This window comes from Polypterus senegalus, chromosome 2 (assembly GCF_016835505.1).
Source record: "Polypterus senegalus isolate Bchr_013 chromosome 2, ASM1683550v1, whole genome shotgun sequence".
Classification (NCBI taxonomy): Eukaryota; Metazoa; Chordata; class Cladistia; order Polypteriformes; family Polypteridae; genus Polypterus; species Polypterus senegalus.
The window spans coordinates 122,408,363-122,429,172 of record NC_053155.1 but is presented as its reverse complement, the minus strand read 5'-3'; the positions used below and the strand labels follow the sequence as shown (position 1 = coordinate 122,429,172).

General features: G+C 38.4%; 1 protein-coding gene across 6 annotated transcripts in view; it reads right to left on the bottom strand.

The window, feature by feature from the left end:
- Positions 1-20,810, bottom strand: part of LOC120523298 (protein FAM3B-like) — a 41,326-nt gene that overhangs the window by 3,996 nt on the left and 16,520 nt on the right. For 4 of the 6 annotated variants that reach the window (XM_039744506.1, XM_039744505.1, XM_039744504.1 and 1 more), the window contains exons 2-5: positions 16,220-16,363; positions 9,490-9,613; positions 7,581-7,639; positions 7,313-7,363 (exon numbers count right to left, since the gene is read on the bottom strand). In XM_039744506.1, the coding sequence (XP_039600440.1) occupies positions 7,313-7,363; positions 7,581-7,639; positions 9,490-9,613; positions 16,220-16,274 (289 nt within the window). In that variant the 5' untranslated portion in view covers positions 16,275-16,363. Of the gene's footprint in view, positions 1-7,312; positions 7,364-7,580; positions 7,640-9,489; positions 9,614-13,506; positions 13,856-14,166; positions 14,366-16,219; positions 16,364-20,810 lie in introns of those variants that run through there. The other 2 variants (XM_039744503.1, XM_039744507.1) reach the window with 2 other exon arrangements.

Here is a 20,810-nt window from a genome sequence, read left to right as displayed (position 1 = left end):
AGTGGAAGATTGTTTTTCCATTGCCGGGGCAAGGCAACAGCAGGTTCACATTGCTGCAGTGAAGCACCACAGAAGCAAATCCTAAAAGATCATGGTCGCACTACAAGTCCCTGTCTTACACCCCAAAACATGAGGCGGAATTTCAGTACTTTAGCGAAACAAGCTTAATTCAGCTTGAAACAGAAACAGCAGGGTTATTTATTGTAGCAGGATCTGCCACTCTCCTATACACAGACACAGCAGTCAGGCAGGGTTGTGGTCAGGTTAGTGGCTAAGTACAGTAATACTGTGCCCTGCATTTACAATGTTCCGTACATCACCCATCGAGATCTTTTTTGTTTGCTTTGATGGCGAGACGCAGCAGAGCTGTGAGTCTTCTGTTGCTCAGGCAGTGGATAAACAGTCTTCCACAGACGCGGTGATCGCACTTCGGGACGCTCTTCGGCATGTTGTCCAGTTGGGGGAGGTCCCAAGAGAGTTTAGAAACCTCACATTTTCTTGAATGAGTGCCACATTAATAGGAATGTTTCTTGGCTCAGGGTGGGTGAAATTAGAAATAGTCACAGTTTCCACACATTGTAATAAAAAATAAAAACTTGTGTCTCAAATTAACTGTATAGTTCAGTGGTCAAGATTTCTAAATTTATGCCGAAAAAGGAGATACAATACAATTTATTTTTGTCCATCCATCCATCCATTATCCAACCCACTATATCCTAACTATAGGGTCACGGGGGTCTGTATAGCCCAAAATCACACAAGAAGTGCCGCAATGGGCCCTGCCTCTTGACAGCCCCCAACCTTGACTCTCTTAAGACAAGGAAAAACTCCCAAAAAACACTTGTAGGGAAAAAATGGAGGAGACCTGGAGAAAGGCAGTTCAAAAAGAGACCCCTTTCCAGGTAGGTAGGGCATGCAGTAGGTGTCAAAAAGAAGGGGAGATGCCCACACGTTAACTGAAAATCAGACATTTTGTAATGCAGCCTGGCAGGTTAAAAAGCATACTTTATAAACATATTCTATGCATCAGTAATAAGCAATAACAAGACTGCAAACCCTTTTCTTTGTTTCCTATGACTATATTTTAAATGTCCAGGCTTATATATTAGTTGTTTGTGCTGCATCAGTGCCACAATGACTTTGTCTTGTGAAGCAAAATGAATTTTGCTTTAATTTACCAACAAGGTTTTTCAAAGAAGTATCAGGCATGCTAATTGACAATATTCTTGACATAGTAAATTCGTCATTAGATACGGGGGTCTTCCCAGACTATCTTAAGACTGCTGTAGTTAAACCCCTGCTCAAGAAAAATAATATTGACCCCTCTGCTTTTGAAAATTTTAGACCCATCTCTAACCTGCCCTTCTTAAGTAAAATTCTAGAGAAGGCAGTCATTATGCAGTTAAATGACCACCTCAATAAACATGCTATTCTTGATAAATTTCAGTCAGGTTTCTGAACAAATCACAGCACAGAAACTGCACTCTTTAAAGTAGTAAATGACTTGCGGGTAAATGCAGACAGAGGCCATTTATCTGTTCTCATCCTCTTAGATCTGAGTGCTGCATTTGACACCATTGATCACAATATTCTTAGAAATCGCCTTAGTCAATGGGTGGGCCTCTCTGGCAGTGTCTTAAATTGGTTTGAATCCTACCTGGCAGGGAGAAAATTCTTTGTGAGTTGTGGTAATCACATCTCAAAGACACAAGATATCCGATATGGTGTTCCACAAGGCTCGATCCTGGGTCTGCTGCTCTTCTCAATCTACATGCTTCCGTTAGGTCAGATTATCTCAGGTTACAACGTGAGTCACCACAGCTATGCTGATGACACACAGCTGTACTTATCAATAGCACCTGATGACCCTGATTCTCTTGATTCACTAACAGAATGTCTGACTGGTATTTCTGAATGGATGAATAGTAATTTTCTCAAACTAAATAAAGAGAAAACTGAAATTTTAGTAATTGCCAATAATGGATTCAATGAGGTTATCGGAAATAAACTTGATGCATTAGGATTAAAAGTTAAGACGGAAGTAAAAAACCTATGGGTAACTGTTGACTGTAATCTGAATTTTAAAATCGCATATTAATCAGATCACTAGGACAGCATTTTTTCACAGTTTTCAAAGTTAGACCTCTTATATCATTGATGCTGACAAAAATGCTGAGAAATTAATTCACACTTTTGTTTTCAGTAGACTAGATTACTGTAACGCACTCCTCTCAGGACTACCCAAAAAAGACATAAATCACTTGCAACGAGTGCAGAATGCAGCTGCTAGAGTCCTAACTAGGAAAAGAAAATCCGACCACATTTCTCCAGTTTTGATGTCACTACACTGGTTGCCTGTGTCATTCAGGATTGACTTTAAAATACTGCTTATGGTTTATAAAGACTTAAATAATCTCGCTCCATCTTATATATCGGAATGCCTGACACGTTATATTCCAAATCGTAACCTTAGATCCTCAAATGAGTGTCTTCTTAGAATTCCAAAAGCTAAACTTAAAAGAAGTGGTGAGGCGGCCTTCTGCTGTTATGCACCTAAAATCTGGAATAGCCTGCCGATAGGAATTCGCCAGGCTGATACAGTAGAGCACTTTAAAACACTGCTGAAAACGCATTACTTTAACATGGCCTTTTCATAACTTTACTTTAACTTAATACTGATACTCTGTATGTTCAATTAATTATAATAACTATTCTTAGTGGCTCTAAAATCCGTACTGACCCCAACTCTCTTCTGTTTCTTTTCCAGTTTCTTTGTGGTGGCGGCCTGCGCCACCACCTCCTACTCAAAGCATCATGATGCACCAACATTGATGGACTGAAAGCCAGAAGTCTACGTGACCATCATCAATAAGTCCTTCCATGAAAACCCTAAATACAAAGAGGACTGTTTGACTTATGTTAGGTAGATTGCCCAGAGGGGACTGGGCAGTCTAATGGTCTGGAATCCCTACAGATTTTATTTTTTTCTCCAGCCATCTGGAGTTTTTTTTGTTTTTTCTGTCCACCCTGCCCATCGGACCTTACTTATTCTATGTTAATTAATGTTGACTTATTTTTATTTTTTATTGTGTCTTCTATTTTTCTATTCTTCATTTTGTAAAGCACTTGAGCTACATTTTTTCTTGTATGAAAATGTGCTATATAAATAAATGTTGTTGTTGTTAATTATGTTAGTTGTTTGTTTGTTTTTTTTTGGGTTCCTTACCCTCAGTTATGTCTGAAGTCTGTAGGCATGGGGCTTCATCCCAAATTAGGCACCTCGGGTCTGCAATCTTTAGGGCTGCAGTTTCTGGAAAGGACTATGTGTGGTTAGCACTTCCTGCACATTTTTAATGGCATACGTTGCTTTTGTTGCTGTGTTTCTGGCCTCCATTACTTAGATTACTTAATTTTAAGATTATGTTGCAAAACTCTTTCTAGACCCAATTGTAGTTTAGACCTTTTTCTGTGAAGTTAATCGTTGCTCATTTTGTTATATTTTTACTTCAATTGCCTTTTGAACTTGAGGTTTAGTTAGGGTTTTGGATTCTCAACATGAGTTGTAAAAGACTAAAAGTCTTTCTTTTTTATTTATTTTGCTCTATGTATCATTTCTTCTTACTTAACCAACAAGTTGTTTGATTTTTAATAGTTTGCCCTGAAATTAGTTTGTCATAATAATTAAATCGCATTCATTTCTAAACAACTAAGTCAGTACAATTGAATAATTATGTTATATAATGATTTGGGGGAGGGGTCTTTTATGCTCTTAAGCCTTCCATTTGTGAATAGTCATTTTTTAAATGGATGTATTCCTTTCATATACAGTCATGGCCAAATGTTCGGAGAATGACACAAGTATTGGTTTTCACAAAGTTTGCTGCTTCAGTGTTTTCAGATATTTTTGTCAGATGTTTCTATGGTATACTTAAGTATAAATACAAGCATTTCATAAGTTTCAAAGGCTTTTATTGACAACTGTATTAAGTGTATGCAAAGAGTCAATATTTGCAGTGTTGGCCCTTCTTTTTCAAGGCCTCTGCAATTCGCCCTGGCATGCGGTCAATCAGCTTCTGGGCTAAATCCGGACTGATGGCAGCCCATTCTTGCATAATCAATGCTTGGAGTTTGTCAGAATTTGTGGGTTTTTGTTTGTCCACCCACCTCTTGAGGATTGACCACAAGTTCTCAATGGGATTAATGTCCAAGTTTTCTGGCCATGGACCCAAAACTTTGATATTTTGTTCCCCGAACCACTTAGTTATCACTTTTGCCTTATGGAACAGTGCTCCATCATGCTGGAAAAAGCATTGTTCATCACCAAACTGTTCTTGGATAGTTGGGAGAAACTGCTCTCGGAGGGTGTTTTGGTACTATTCTTTATTCATGGCTATGTTCTTAGGTAAATTTTTGAATAAGCCCACTCCCTTGGCTGAGAAGCAACCCCAAACATGAATGGTCTCAGGATGCTATACTGTTGGCATGACACAGGACTGATGGTAGCACTCACCTTTTCTTCACACCTGCCTGCTGCCATTCATGAGCAAGCTCTGCACTGGTGGTGCCCCAATCTCATAGCTGAACCAACTTTAGGAGACAGTCCTGGCGCTTGCTGCACTTTCTTGATGCCCTGAAGCCTCCAGAAGAATTGAACTTTCTCTATTCTAACTCAATCAGCATGAAGAAGTGATCTCCCTTGTCAACACTCTGTTAACAAGGAGGATCACCGAAATGATGTCAGCAGGTCCTTTTGTGGCAGAGCTGAAATGCAGTGGAAAGGGTTTTATGGGATTAAGTTCATTTTCATGGCAAAGAGGGACTTTGCAATTACAGTGGTACCATGGTATACGTCCGCTTTGGAATGTCCAACTTGGTAGATGTCCGGTTTGGACGCGAAAAATTTTGCTTGGTATATGACCTTTGTTTGGAATACGACTTACGTGCTAGAACACCGTGTGCTACCCTTGTTTACCTCTCTCGAGACAAAGCCATGACTGCCCACTATAGTTACTTGTGTTGGGCACCATTTTATGATATATTTGCATGGCTGCATGTACAGTATATTGTTTACTGGTTTCTCTGCACATTGCCAGTCGTGTGACTGTTTAGGTCCCTTTGTCATTAGGTCTCTTTGTTCTGCTTTTAAATGATGGTGGCTGCAGCAGCCAGTATCCTAGTATTGAATCAGTTTTGTAAAAACAATGCTCATGGTTATTATAGGGTTAGTTAGCACTAGAATTATCAAATCTTACAAGAAAACTCGTAAATCCAGCCCACCTTAAATCCACTCGCACGTCTCCATTCAGCGTCTTTTGTCTTGTAAATGTGTCGATAATCCCAAGCAGCAAGCAGTCTGCTATACCATCCCCCCCACCGGTGAAACGGCAAAAACTTCTCCCAACTGAAGCCTTGTTTAAATCAGTGAGTCAGGTACCTTGGCTAAAAAAAAAAAATGTTATTCGGAACACATGCATTTCACGTGCATGTCAACAAAGATCTGTGTAAGTGTAGGATGACAGGAAATGGTGAACACATACCTAATGGACAAAATTTTTCCATGTTTTATTACTAACAATAAAATGTATACATGAAGTGTATAATGTGTGAAGACTGAAGTCCAAATATCAAATAAGCACTTTCACAAAAGATACAAGTATAACAGAACAAATGCGCTCCCCAACGACTATAACTGAAGAAAAAAAGAAATCATGTTAGTGTTGCTTGTCATCCTGACTTCTTTGGTAGTACAACAGTTAAAGCTGCCGACTCCTATTCAGGAAGTCATGGGTTTGAGTCTTAATGTCTCACAAAAATTAACGTTTTGAATAGTAAGCTATTCTTATTCTTACCATTATACAATACAAGCATACATTTGATTTGAGTCTGTAACAGACGGTGTAAATGTATGGCATTTGTAAAGTTTAGCATTTTTTTTAATTCAGTTTTATTCTCTCTGTCACATTCATGCTCGCCCTAATTTGACACTGCTGTTTTCAAATAAAGATGCGCTATAAACAGAGGTGAAAACGGATTGGAGAAAGAGAACAGAAGCCATCCCCACAAGAAACTTCCACTCACATATAAGAACACAGCTGCACCAGGCGTAAAGGTGAAAGATGGCACCATTTTGATACAGGATGAAGTCCGGCGTCATCCTGCCAATTACCAGTCCTTCAAAGGAAAAAAAAAAAAAAGCTAACTTTGACAAGCACTATAAGTTTACAGCGGCTGTTACAGACACAAATCAAATGCATGTTTTTATTGTATAATATTAACAAGACCAGCTCTCTACTCAAAACGGTAAACTTGAGAAGCTGCCAGCATCGAACCCAGAAGCTCTTGATTGGGAGGCAACAGTTCTTAGCATTGCAATACGCAAGCGGTCGTATCAATAGCCTACCGTATCCTGCTTTCTTTTTCTTCAGTTATATTCTTGAATAAAAGCACACTTGTTTTGTTATATTTGTACCTTTTGTGAAAAGTATTTATTTCACATTTGTATTCAGGCTTCACACATTATACATTTCATGTCTATATTTTGTCAATTATTACTAAAACATGAAAAATGTTTGTGTTAACAACGTTTTTACATAGATTGTTGATGACACCGAGCACACATGAAATGTATGTATTCCAAATGATGTACTTTTTTTACCCTATAAAGCTCCAGCACTTCACTCAAAGATAAACACAGCACTGAGAAACTTCTTTATGAATTGAACTGCGTCGATGGGTTGGGGGATGAGATAGCAGGCTGCTTGCTGTTATAGACACATTTACAGGACAAAAGATGCTGACGGAGAGGTGAGAATGGATTTAAGGTGGGCCGGATTTACGAGTTTTCTCATAGGCTCTGGTAATTCTAGTGTTAAGTCAGTGCCTTTGGATTACTGTATACTATTTTCTGATTTTGACCACATTCTTTTTCTTGCCTTAGTTTCTGTTTTGGTCTCTTAAACTCTTTTGCACTTTCCGTATTTTAACTAGCACTATTGGTGACACTCCTCTATGTTGCTTTTTAGCTCAAGTGTTGCCCAATTTCTTTTTAAAAATCGAAGGATTAATCCCTTTTTTCTTATTTTTTTTCCCCTCCAGGCCTTACGACAGAATTGTTAAACACGACTCTTCTTAAAATTGAAAAGACTTCAAAAACATAAGGAAAGAATGAAACATAAAAAGCTGTCAATACAGGCACTGAAAGAGCCACATAGCCTAAAAAGGAGGATTTTAATTTTGCATCAACAATTATTGTACATATGGATTAGTTATCGAAAATGCCTGCAGTTGAGAGCAACAATCTTAAGGGTCTTACCTCCTTCCCACATGTCAAAACTTTTTGCATTAAGCAATTTCCCAGATATTGCTGAAAAGGCAAACACAAACAGATGTATTGTTTATTCTTAAGTAATAAAAAAATTAATGGAAAACAGTTAACATACATTAGGTAGCTCAAACAGCTAAAGAATTTCAGTGCTAGACAGAAGGTGTTTTACTGCCATAGCAAGTGAAAACCACAGAAGTAGACAAATGACTTAATACATGGCATATTTTTACACTATCAAAGCTGATCTTTAACTTACCATTCACTATTGCAACATTCATTCCTCTTCCTGTGTTACCTTTCTCCTCCCCCATTAGGCTGAAAATAATGTAAATGGAGATTAAAAAAATTTAAGGTGAAAGAAAAGCTAAAAAGAATCAGCCATAATTATTTAGAATTGGTAAATGTTGTATAGTATCCAGACATATACAGTATAAATAATGTCAAAAAAAGACTTTTCTACTCTCATATACTTTATATATTAACTTTTCATAAAAATGTACAAGTTTAGGTAATCAGTATCATCATGTACATACTACTACAGGCTTTGCTATCCTAGACTAAAAATGTTCAACTTCGCCATATCTCCTGTTACTCTTCCTGTATCCTCTGGAGACCAGAGTTAACCTCCTTTAGTAGCCAAGGCAACCATGACCTACACTGGTCTATATTGTACAACCCTTGCTACATTAGTGGTTAATGAAAGTAACAATGAAAGCCAATATCACATTAAGCGATTTTGTGTTGTGAGGTTTGTCAGAAACCACAGCCTCTGACCTTATTATTGCACTATGTCATGTTACACAAATAAAAAAAAAATAAAAAAAATCACAGCCCTGGTCACATTCACCAATTGAGCACCAATGTTCCAGAGTAGTCAGAGACGGCATTATACAAGGTGGCCTACCAGCTGTGGAGAGTTCAGCAGAAATCTTGGCCCCTTTCACACCCCTGATATGGTAAGTAAAATATGACACGTCAGAAAGACAAGCTCCACTTCTACTCTACTACTTGTGAGGTTCAAAACGTGTGCTCCTTTTTCCTCGCAACTGCATTCTGTACAAAGGGATGAGCATTCATTGGTTATCAGCTGTCCTACACACACAGTCCGCCTCTCCGACTAAAAACAAAGTCAAACTTATTTGATTTTATCACAGCGACTCACAGACTGCTTGTAGTGAATCATTGAGTATGTCACATTAGATGATCAGCTTCACATAAGCACGACACCGTCTGCCTTGAATTTGCCAAGATTATATAAATGAAGGCTACCACAGAAATTACTGGAACCGCTAGTTAACGTGACATACACTTAAATCAATCTCCCTTTTTAAGATCCAGAAAAGCTTCCATATTTTCTAGGCTCTCATGTTATAGAAACCTATCAAATATATTTATAACATGAAAATACAATGAGAATTGCTGTGTATTTTGTGTTTGTAGTGAAATGACATTTTCTTTCTTAGCACAGTAAAATAGCCTACTGGATTATTCTATTACTCTAGGTCTGGTTTTCCTTCACTCAAAAATCATACATAGTTATAACGAGCTGTATCACACGGTCTTTGTGATTTTTTATTTACAAAATAACCCTATGCAGTAAAACCTAAAATTGGAATTAAACATTTTCACAATATCTCATAGGTTTTAAACTAATAAAAATGGTGATGTTACAGAATCCTTCTTATGTGCTGGTAAAATGAAAACAACTACTGTTATGCTATATACTCAAGTAGTTCAGTTTTTAGATGCAAAGAAGAATGACTGGGAAAATGCAAAATGCCATTTTCTTTTTTTATTAAATAATTTCCAGGTTTAGAGTAACTTTTATCCTTTCCTATCCTCCACATTTGAAGTGAGGATAATACGAAGGACATTGTATATATGGCTGGAAATGCTTTGGACACAAAACAGCAAGTTTTCTCAAAATAATATTTTTGTTACGATGGAGTTTAACTTTCCGTTTAATTACTATGAATAGAAACAACTTTAGACAAAGGCCTCTTCTACCATGCATACTTATATTTTGGTTTTTTAGGTCGAAAGTTTAAGCTTCAAAATTTCTCAAACATTTTTGTCTTTTAAGGAAAAGTCAAAGTCTAGACATACAAAATTAAAACTATTTTAAAAAATAGTATGTGTGCCAGAAATAAATGAAGCAAACTAACAGTTCATCTTCAAAACAGATTTTGGGATGCTTCATTGTATTTGCACCACTTAGTATCCGATAGGCAAAATGTTCTGGAGGGCAAGGTGTCCAATGATCGCACTTCTGTCGTTTAGGAGATGGTGCTGAAAAGAGAAGAAATGGACAGCTAAGAAAGGGAGGTGGGCATTAGGCATAGCTACAATACCAAAAAGGAGTGATGCAAATTATCTGAAGATATATAAAATGCAGTGTCCTCTCAGCATAAAATAATGCAGTTAACTGCAGATTTTAATTTGGCCCCATGTGAATGTGTGTTTTTCAAGCCTAGGTTTTGCATGGTTTATCTCATGCACTATACATTTTGTCATTTGAAATATCTTTCCAATCCTGCTGTACAACTGCCTTTTAGGAGATGGCCTTTGTTACTCCATTTTGTTTTGGAAAAACAGCAATAAAATAAAAAAGACCTAGACATGGATGTTTCCCTGAAAAGGGTCTGACTATCTAGCATGACTTGTGCTTAAAGGAGACTCACACAATACTTGCAAAACTTATTCTTCCTTCTTCTGAGGGCAACAAGTGCTGCTTTTCATTTACATCATTTATATGTGGCACTGTCCCGCTCCTCCTCCCCTTACTATAATGGGGGGTGAAAGTAATGTTTCCAAAGAAAGGTGAAAGGGCTAAATGAGGTTTAATGTAAAATACAGTTTCTGCAGGGTATTTTAAATAATAACCAAAACACTATAATCTTAACAAAACATCTTTGAGATCCATGAGTGAGAACTATTGATGTTATTTCCGTCAGATGGTTTGTATTACCTCCTATCTCTACATAAAACCACAATATTATCCCTTCTATTACTAATACAGAAGTAAATAAATAAATAAATAAATACATTGGTACTAATTTGGTGCCAAAAGTCTGAAAACATTACATTACCTGTGTTTTCACAGTAGTACCAGAGACAGTTGGTACTGTGCTCATATGTGACAGCAACTATACGAATTACTTCAGAACTCACAATAATACACAAGAAAAACAAGAGTAAAAACTATGAATTAAAAGGGATCAATGTTGATGCTACAGTAGTACATCAATACATGTCAAAAAGCACCCCATGCGCACAGGGCATTATTTACACTTACACTTAGTTCAGAAACAGATCTGTGCATACTTTAAAAGCAAAACATGAGGTGTAATCACTTAACGTGTTCTCATGCATTGGTAAGGGAAGAGAAAAGACAACAAAATGAATCACTTAATAGTGTCCTACACAGTCCTGATGAATTAATGGGGACTTTTGGTATTTTATTGCGGGGATCCTCACCAGTTTTGTTTTAATTCTCTTCTTTATTACGAGCTCCAGGGACTTAGTATTTGCCCTGTAATGAAGTTTGCCCTTTCAATTAGCTTGTTAATTCAGTAGTGCTCTCTTGAATTGACGTTCCTGGCCCAGCACACCACAGTGCAGAACACTGCTCTGCGTATCACATAGTAATAAAAGATGTGAAGAAAAAGGAGCCTGCTCTCCCCTTCCTTATATAGTTCCGCTGTGTCAATCTGTAATTAATGTGGACCCCGCATGTAGGATTCGACCACATCTACATCCACACCTTGAATGATGACGGGACATAGAGGCTCTTTGGTGTGGCAAATGACAATATCCAGTTTCTTGGACTTGCTGATGTTAAGATGCAGACAGTTCTCTTTTCACCAAAAAAAATATGAACATCTCTACCTGACTCATATACTCATCCCCTTCACCAATCCACCACAAATGCAAAATCAACTGAGAATTTCTGCAAAGGACATGACCTGCTGTCATTTATGAATGCTAATATTTGTTTACTTAAATTATAGTTATGTAACTACTCGATGGATATACCAGTATTTTAAGGCTGTTGTGGTTAGGATTTACAGTGGAACCTCAGTTTACAAGTAACTTGGTTTACGAGTGTTTTGCAAGACGAGCTAATTTTTTTAATAAATTTTGACTTGATAAACGAGCGATGTCTTGCAAAACACTCGTAAGCCTGCCGAGCATCATGTGATCACAACTGAGCTGATGGTGCTTCTCTCTCGTGTCTGTCTGTCTGTGTGTCTGTCTCTCTCTCTCTCTGGCAATCATCTCCTATTCTCCGTCTGAGTCTGTGTGCCTCACTCATATAGTCAACATCTGTATGAGCGCATACTGTTTACTACAGCATTGTGACAGTGTGTGTGTGTGCGCAAGCGCATGTGTGTGCTGTGAAGAACGAGTGCCCATCTTGCGCCCCAAAACACGAAACGGAGTCTCAGTACTTTAACAACACCAGCTTTATTCAGCTTGAAACAGCAACAGCGCTATTATTTATTGTAGCGGGATCTTTATAATGTTCCTTGTATCACCCATCGATGGCAGGCGCTTATAGCATGTCTGCGATCTTTTTGGATGTGCTTATACGGCGAACTGCTACAGTGCTAAGAGACTGCGATTGCTTTGGTACACTCTTCCGCGTGGCGTCCCATTGGGTGGAATCCCACAAGAGTTTAGAAACTCACTCACACCAGCCAGGATTCTTTTTAAAAGGTAAAGTGCAGGTTAATCTGTTTTATGTATTTTTACTTTATATTTTGTATTAATCATTTTTATATGAATAGTTTTGGGTTGTGGAACGAATCATCTGAGTTTCCATTATTTCTTATGGGGAAATACACTTTGATATACGAGTGCTTTGGATTGCGAGCACGTTTCCGGAACGAATTATGCTCACAAACCGAGGTTCCACTGTATATATTTTGTATTGTATTACAGAAAAAGGACCAAAGTTGTTCTCTTCAATAGCAGATGTACTTTAATAAAAAGCCATTAAAATGGATTTGTTTATGCCATGGTATTGAGAATTGTAAAGTTTCACTGGTATTGGTATCAAATAAAAAACACTCTGGTATTGAGACATCACCGATTACGGATGCCTTAAAGGACACTCCTATTCTTCAGTGGTCTGGCCCCTTATGGTTCCATCAATGAGCAATTAAGCTAATTCACCTCCTTATTCATTAGATTCCTGATGTGTGACCTTCTTGATGCCCATCCACTACACTTCTATTAGCCAAAAACCCTCTACACATCTCTAGACAAAGTGCTCTAAAATTCTTGAAGGCCCTATTAGGGTTATCTGTGCTAAATCTTTCAGGGCACAAAGTAATACCAATGCATTCACTTTTTTCTAGATTTTATTAGATCTGTATTGATTATCAAAGAAATACATATTTAATGCCCACTGCTGTGTGTATTTGGCTCTAAACCTGAACAAACGAACAAAATTCAGTCATATCCTCCTCATCATTCTCTTTCATCTTTCAAAATAAAATAGGTCTTTAAGTGATCTGACTGAGTCACTAACTCAGTTAAGTTTACTTTCCCAGATAGTCATAGGTCATTTTAACATCTACATTGCTAAATATCAGCGGACTCACTTAAAAGCCCAAGTGTAAAGTTTCCACTAGGATCAGATATACTTATAGATGACCTGCTTGTATGAAAAGAACTCTATAAAATGATGGGTGTAAAGTTGCTCTATGAACAGATTTTGATCCTTACTATTCCTTTGGTGTTGCAACCATTTTTGACACTGGTCTTTCAATTGGGACAAAAGGTTTTTTGGGGTTTCAGTACTCTTCCATGCTGTACTCCGAAAACTTAGCCTGTGTGTCTCAGGGTTCACTGCATATTTTTCTAAAATTGCCTGTTTCAATAGTCATTAATTCATTGACTCTTGAGTGTCCATAGCTACAAATGCAGCTCTCATTTTGGCAGGGGATTCAGGCAAAAAGAGTCCATTCTTCTTTTGGCCAAGAGCACACAGTTGCCATGCATTCAAAAGTGGCCAGGTGCTGTTCAATTTCCTCAGCCTCATCATAAGGCAACATCCTATGGAGGTACCATTGCTTGGCATGAATGTTCTCATTAACCACCCTAGGTGGTGTTGCCAGCCTTGGTGACACAGACTCAGGAACCACTATAGAGGGTCACTGCTGGTTCTTATGTACCTGTTGTTGTAGCTGAACAAACTGATGGTGAGGGTGTTGCCATCGCTGTTCCAGACGCTGCTCCAATGACTCCTGTGTGGTCATAAACTGCTTCAGCAACTGCCCCATGGCTTGTATTTCATCTCCTATAGCCACCGCTTCTGTGGCTTCGGGTCCTGTCAATTGTTCTTCCTTTGTTCGAGTTGCCATGTCTGTCACCTTTCCTGGAGTTTGGGTCTCCCTAACTGCCTTCTTGGGTGGTGCCATGTTACTTCTATGTCAGACTTGATATTATTTGAGCCTCTCAAAATAAAAAAAACAACAACACTTACTGTCCACAGACTGATTCCACTGCTGGCACCATTATGTCATGCCCCCTGAATCCCTATCACAGGCTTTAGCAGGAACTTGGGGACATGAAGTATCAGGACAGAGAGTTAGTGGGATAATGAGGGAGGCAGACACAGCTCATGCAATATTAAAGAAAAATGAAGAAATTACAAAAAAGGCACACACTGCAATGATGTATTAAAAAAAAAAGTTCTAAAAGCTGCTTTTAAAACACATGGCACTCACCAAAAATATTTCCTAAAAACAAGAAAAAAGGATCAATCCCCTTCTAAATAAGCTCTTCAGTTTAATAAAAAAAAAAAAGGTTCTTAGCTTGTTTTCTCCCCTTACCCAATAATTCAGGATTATAGCTGACTTGTCCTGGCAATTCGGAAATGAATGTAATCCATTTTGGAATAAGGCTGTAACATAACAAAATGTGGACAAAGTGATGCGCTATGAATACTTTCTGGATACACTGTATTTTCCAGTTCAAACAGTTCCTGAGATTTTCAATATCGCAACTGTAAAACATTGCTAATATATATTATTTTTTTATGTCAGGCCTTCCACATTTTCTGAGTAAATGTGCATTATAGCAGAGCAAAGACTTTCAGTTGGGGTTGATGTACTGTACCAGTAATACTATTTCAACTTGGTAGGAGATTGTTTTAGGAGTCTAATATGTGCTGCACTAATGAACACAGAAATAATAAAAGGCGTATTATACCAGTCTTAGCTGCAGTGTCATTTAACTGGGATAAATCTGTGGTTTATTTTGGCTACATTTTTAATTTTACAAGTTAAGCTACATATATGATCAGTTTCACTTGACAAGCTATTTCTATGCTAAACAATTTTATGTAGCAATCTATATAATATCTATATAATGGCATTATATAGCTGCTGATGTTAAATAACTTTTTTTGAAACGGCCCATATGTATTTCTATTAGGATGACAAGTTTTCTCTATTTTCTTGTACAGATAAATGTTTGAACAGACTGTTGTTATTCTGAAACCTATCATAATGACTCACGTAAATTGATAGGATCTTATGAGCTGTAGTGATGTTGGTTAGAGAAGCTCACTGTGAAAAGCTACTTTGGCCAACAAATAAGTTTGTAAATAATAAATTAAATCTTAGTAGTTAACGCAGGTTACCTGATGTTTAGTGTGACGTTCCAAGTCATACAGAGTGTGTAGTCTGTGTATTCTTCCCAAGTTATTGTGACTTGTCAGTTTTCACCTCAAAGTCATCGGATCCTGAACTTGAGGTATTGCTATTTCAATGTATTCAGTTCATTGCCAATATATTTTGATGAGAAGCTTGTAGTAGCAAGTCTCTTACTTTTTTATATAGTGTATACATACAGGTATGGTTGTATTTTGACAGAGGTTGATGACTGTTAAAACTCTGCTACTTAAAATGGATTCAATAGCAGATAATCACATCCCTGCTTGAACCAATGCAAGCAGAGCTTCTTTCTCATTCACTCACGCCACCACTAAGCAAACATAGGACAAGACAGAGCTTTTTCCACTTTCAGATCACCAGCTTTAAATATACATACATCATCAAACCAACTTAACTCAATATGGAGTGCCTATGGACTGTAGCCAGTATTTACTCCCCAGTCAGACTGAAGTGCACATCACACTGAATAATGTTCATAAAGGAGTAGGCTCACTTGTTGCACACAGTTCAAGAAGTGCACAGTTCATATGCAAGTCCATACACAAGGACATTACCTTTAAGACACTAATACACCAACAGAAAATAATATTTCCCATTTCCTTTTGCATGCACAGATTTGCATGCTTTCTAATAGGGACTGTTGTACATTTAAATGTGTTCCATATTATAAGAAGAATTTCATCCTTTATACCTGATCAAATGGTTGTTGGCAACTCCTACAAATGTCTACAGTATACACACACACACACACACACACACATCATAAATGCTAGCTTAGTGTGAATGTCACTAACAAGAAGTGCCTAACCTTACATCATGACAATGTAATAAAAATGGGCAAATGTATACAGTTTGCATGTTGTTTTGGCTTCAGGATTTGAATACAATAGTTTTATCCAGGCTATGATTTTTATGTCCAACCTGCACCCATCAAATTAAAAGCCCCATTAAGATCTATCAAAAGCCTCTTTTTAATAATACCTCTGGCTACTCTGGTGATGTGGAGTTATATAACCATTTTAAAGAGATAGGAAAGATTAAACCCTTAATAAACTCAGTTTGCTCATTATAATACTTCTAGTGTTTCTTTGCTACACTTGCCAACATTACTGACATTGTGAAAGTGAGTATAACCGTTTCCCATATTCAAATAAAAATGCATTTTTCTGAGGTTAAACACAAAGGAACAAAATGCAGAAAATTGTACCTCTCAACATAGGTTGCTCCAAAATACTATGAATGCTACTGGCTGCTAATGACATGGCCTCTGGGGGCAAAACATTTGCAACCAGTTGTCCCAGGTACCAAGCCAATGCACAGACCAGCAGAAGAACAAGTCTTCTCAAGAATGCTGCAAGAGAAACAAAGAGACAACGGATTTAGGTATCTAATCAGAAAACTGCAGAAAGTTTATAATGTCCACCCATCCACTTCCTTATTTGAACCAAATCAGATATAAGGCACCCACAGAACATACCAGCAATGTCAGAACATGACAGGAACAAATCATCAAAAAATACAGGGTTTTCTCAGATTTGTTCTGTCAGCTACAGACAAATGCCACCCTTGTTTGAAGGACTGGACAACATAGGAGCTAAACCTGGATGGACCACCAGTGAATTGCAGAGCTCATTCATGAACACGTCCACCCATATTAAGCCACCTTACAGATGTCAGTTAACTTAAAATGTACAGAGTACTGGAGGCATAACAGGTTAAACCGAAGATACTGCAAAAGCTTCAAATACAGGATTCTGGAATGGGGCAGCTATAAATAACATTGACATATAAACACTAAAAACCCATTTTTTGTGAAGGACACAATTGTTTTTAAATTTTACATTTTCTTTCTAACCTGTTTTTGAAGGTTATACCGGGGTGGGCAAAGTAATTCCTGGAGGACCGCAGTGGCTGCAGGTTTTTGTCCCAACTCAATCAGTTAATAAGAAGCACTTATTGCTCAAATAACACTTCATTTTAGTTGTCTCGCTTGTTAAGATTTTGAACCCTTATTGCTTATTTTAGTCTTTAACACCTGTATTCTCGTTTTTTTAATTGCTCCTTATTAGCAATAGGATGCAAATGACAAAAGAAACCAGAATTTCTCCATTTAGCTTGTTTCTATTTATACCCATTTGTATTCATTGTGCAGTATTTGGTTCTATTTAAATTCTTGGAAGGAAAGTGAAGAAGTGAGAATTACTCATCCATTTTAGACTTCAAATTATTTGGATGATATCCTTAGAAAGGGAAAAAAAAAAAAAAAAATCTAGGATATGAGAATGACCTATCATGGTAGTGGAGTTAAAGTACTAACAAGCCATGAAATTAAATTAGCGGCAAGGATTGTTTTCTAAGCAACTAGGTTTGGAACAAAAACCTGCAGCCACTGTGCCCTTCAGGACTGACTTTGCCTGCTCCTGCTCTATGTATTTATCGTTATTTTGCTACCTCACTGTACATAAAGGCTCACCCTGCTTAGGGCACAATTGTGTGTGACATCAGACTTCCACTTGCAAATTAACTCATTAGGAGTACCAAACTGACTCTTAAAACTATCCCCAGACAACTTGGAACTGTGATGCAGGGGTTACTACTTTCTTCAACCAGACAGTAGGTTGTTATTACTTTTATTTTGTCCATACTTGCAATTGTGTCACAAAGTAAAACTGAATTTGGAGATACCACCTAGCAGCTTTAGAACCAAAGTATGGTTTAAGTCTTGGTCATTGTCTATGTAGAGTATGCAAGTTTAGGCCATGGTTAAGAGGGTTTTCTGAGGCCATTTATGTTGTATTGCACTCCTGACTGGCTCGGTACGATTGTGGTGGTTGTCGGTGCCCGCTGTAGGGGCCTGTCAAAAAAACGCATTCTATCCAGAGAGGATTTCTACCTTGATAGGCTCTGGCTGCCGGCACTGTAATGGAAAACTGTTTTTAAAATGCATGGGAATGTCCAAACTTGATCATGTAAAATTATGGGGAAAGACGGCTTAATATTATGTGAAATTTTAATTGTGCCCTCGGGGAGTATAACGATCCCACATTGACTGTCGTTCCTTGTTTCTATCAAGTCTAGTTGGGGAGCATGCACTGATACAGTGCGTTGCTGCACCCACTACACAAAGAAACAACTTGGGATCCTGGTTGGCAACCCCCCAGGCAGACACACGGTCCAGTCCCACCCTCCGGAAATGATCCTCTATCTGCCGCAGCCAGGTATTACGTAGGCGAACCCTTGGCCTGGTCCAGCGACTCGGGTCCCCAGTAAGAAGGATCTTACGAGTTAGATCTCCGTAGTGCTGTAACTGACGCTCCCTCACAATGCAGGTGATTTGCCTCATTCGGGACTCCATAAGCAACCGCTCATTCAACACAAAGTCAGACCAACGGTACCCAAGGATTTTCCAGAGAGACATATTATCAAAGGAGTCCAGTCTTCCTCTCAGGTCACTGGATAGCGTCCATGTCTCGCAGCCATATGGGAAGATAGGAAGCACCAGGGGCCGTGCGTAGAATTTGCACTATAACATGGATCTAAGCCCAAAAGCCGAAATGTGCTTACGCACAGAAAATTCCAGACGCAGGAATCTGTGCGTACTCCAACTTCCGCGTTCTTCTGCTCCATAAATCCCGGTCAGCGAGAAGGGTCTGGCTGCAGCCACTGTAAGGTGTTGAGCTCCACAGTAAGCGGAAACACGCGACCTCCACAGTAGGTGAATAAATATAGGACCTGCCCAACCAGCAGCCCTAACCTTAAAAACACTGGGGAAGGCAGCAACAGTGAAATAGCAGACCTAAGCTTAACATAGTGGGGGAGGGGCATATTCCTTCTTTTGCACATAAAATAACCGTTCACAGAAATGTCCATCCCGGACAACACGAGACAGGACAGGATCCAAATTAAAAAGCTATTTCTTCCGCAAACTACAAAATCCTTCTAAAAACACACACCAGAAAGAGAGTACGATAAAAACGGTTTCTTTTAACTAAATGAAGCCAACCCGAAAAACTGGAAGTACAAGGCAGGATAAAATTAAAAAGGCTAGATGGGACTAACTAATATAGGACCTAGCCAATCAACAATCCTAACCTTAAAAAACACTGGGGAAGGCAGCAACAGGGAAATAGCACGCCTAAGCTTAAGATAGTAGGAGAGGGGCGTTTTTCCGTCTACTGTTAAGGTCACATGTTTCCATTTACTGTGGAGCTCAACACCTTACAGTGACTGCAGCCAGATGCACTTGCGGTCAGCATGAAAAATAACGCTCGTGCACGCGCCTTCTGTCCCACCCCAAATCCTCCCAGAATTACACCTCTTTGAATAGGCAAATCAATATAACTCACCCTTAACCTCGGCCTTCTGTGAAAGCACAATGGGAAAAGCATGGGGGAAAATAAGAATTTCAGCATGAATTTTCAGAAATAAAAAAAGAAGTTGTCAGATATCAAAGTCGCCGTAAAAAGGCGAATCATAGCCCACTGTCTGAGTGTGAAAGCTTATTAGGGTACAGAGAGAAAAAAAAGGCACAGTAGGAAAAAAGCACGAAATGTCAACTTCAATCTCGAAATTTCCACTTTAATCATGTAGTTTATTTTGTCATTAAAGTAGAACATCATAAACTTCGTCTTAAAATTGTTTAATTAACCAGTTTCTCAAATCACATCGTAATTAAAGTAGCACGTTAAATGCTTTGTTGTGTATGTGATCTTCTATGTGTGTGAATTACTACTTGCTTCTTAAACCGGCTCTCTTCCTCCGACTGGACACAGAATCCATTACATTCATTATATTACAGCTCTCTGAATAACTAAAATACTGAGATGTATACGTGATATTTTCATGATTATAGGAGTTAAAGCACGTTATTAAACATGGGTTTCACGGCGCAGTGATTGTGCACGACCTTTGACGAAATTATTTATTGCAGCAGTACTCATGGATGGCTCTAGACTTGTGGCAGCCCTGGGCAGAGAAAGAATCGGTGGCCCCTTCGCCGCCAATGTCAATATGGTATCTTATGCACCGTGGATGGCCACGTCCGTTGCAGACCCTGCATAGCCGCCTCGTGCTCATGACACAAGCGTTTAATTTTTGTCGAAATTTACTGCTGCGTTTTTAGCTGTGTCGTTATTTTCTCTTTCTGTTTTATATTCAATGTATATCGGTGTGGCCGCCCCTGCAGTCCTTGCTTTTCCTTCTCCAAGTAACCGATCGCCACACAATCAGCTCTGTAATAAACATTAAGCCATCTGTAAGCTTAGAGTGCCTATTCTTCAAAATGTTTAAGGAACATTGAAATATCTTCGTAGTACATGTTTAATTATTCTATCCTTCATGCCAGTCCCAGTGAAGAATATAGATTTAAATGAAGTTAAAGTTTTCTGTATAATATAATAAACATATTTTGCTTCATTTCATCTTAAAAATTATATCGTCATATGTAAATACGCGCTTTATAAAGTGGCTCAGGTTGTGTAATATTATAACTGTAGTGCAAGTTTACAGTGAGGTGATTGTACTTATAAGTACAAACAGTTCTACAAGGAGCACTTGATTGAGTGCGTTTAAAGTTCTTGGGATGAAACTGCTTCTGAACCGCGAGGTCCGTACAGGAAAGGCTTTGAAACGTTTTGCCATGGCTGAGACAGCGTGTGCTTGATACTGTATACCGATAATTCTCTTTCCGATCAGCTGCTGCTGTGATTCCCCACTCAGATACAGTGATATAAATACTCTGAGTGGTGCAGTGAGAGCAATATGGAAAAAGATGATCCGCTGTGGCAACTCCTAACGGG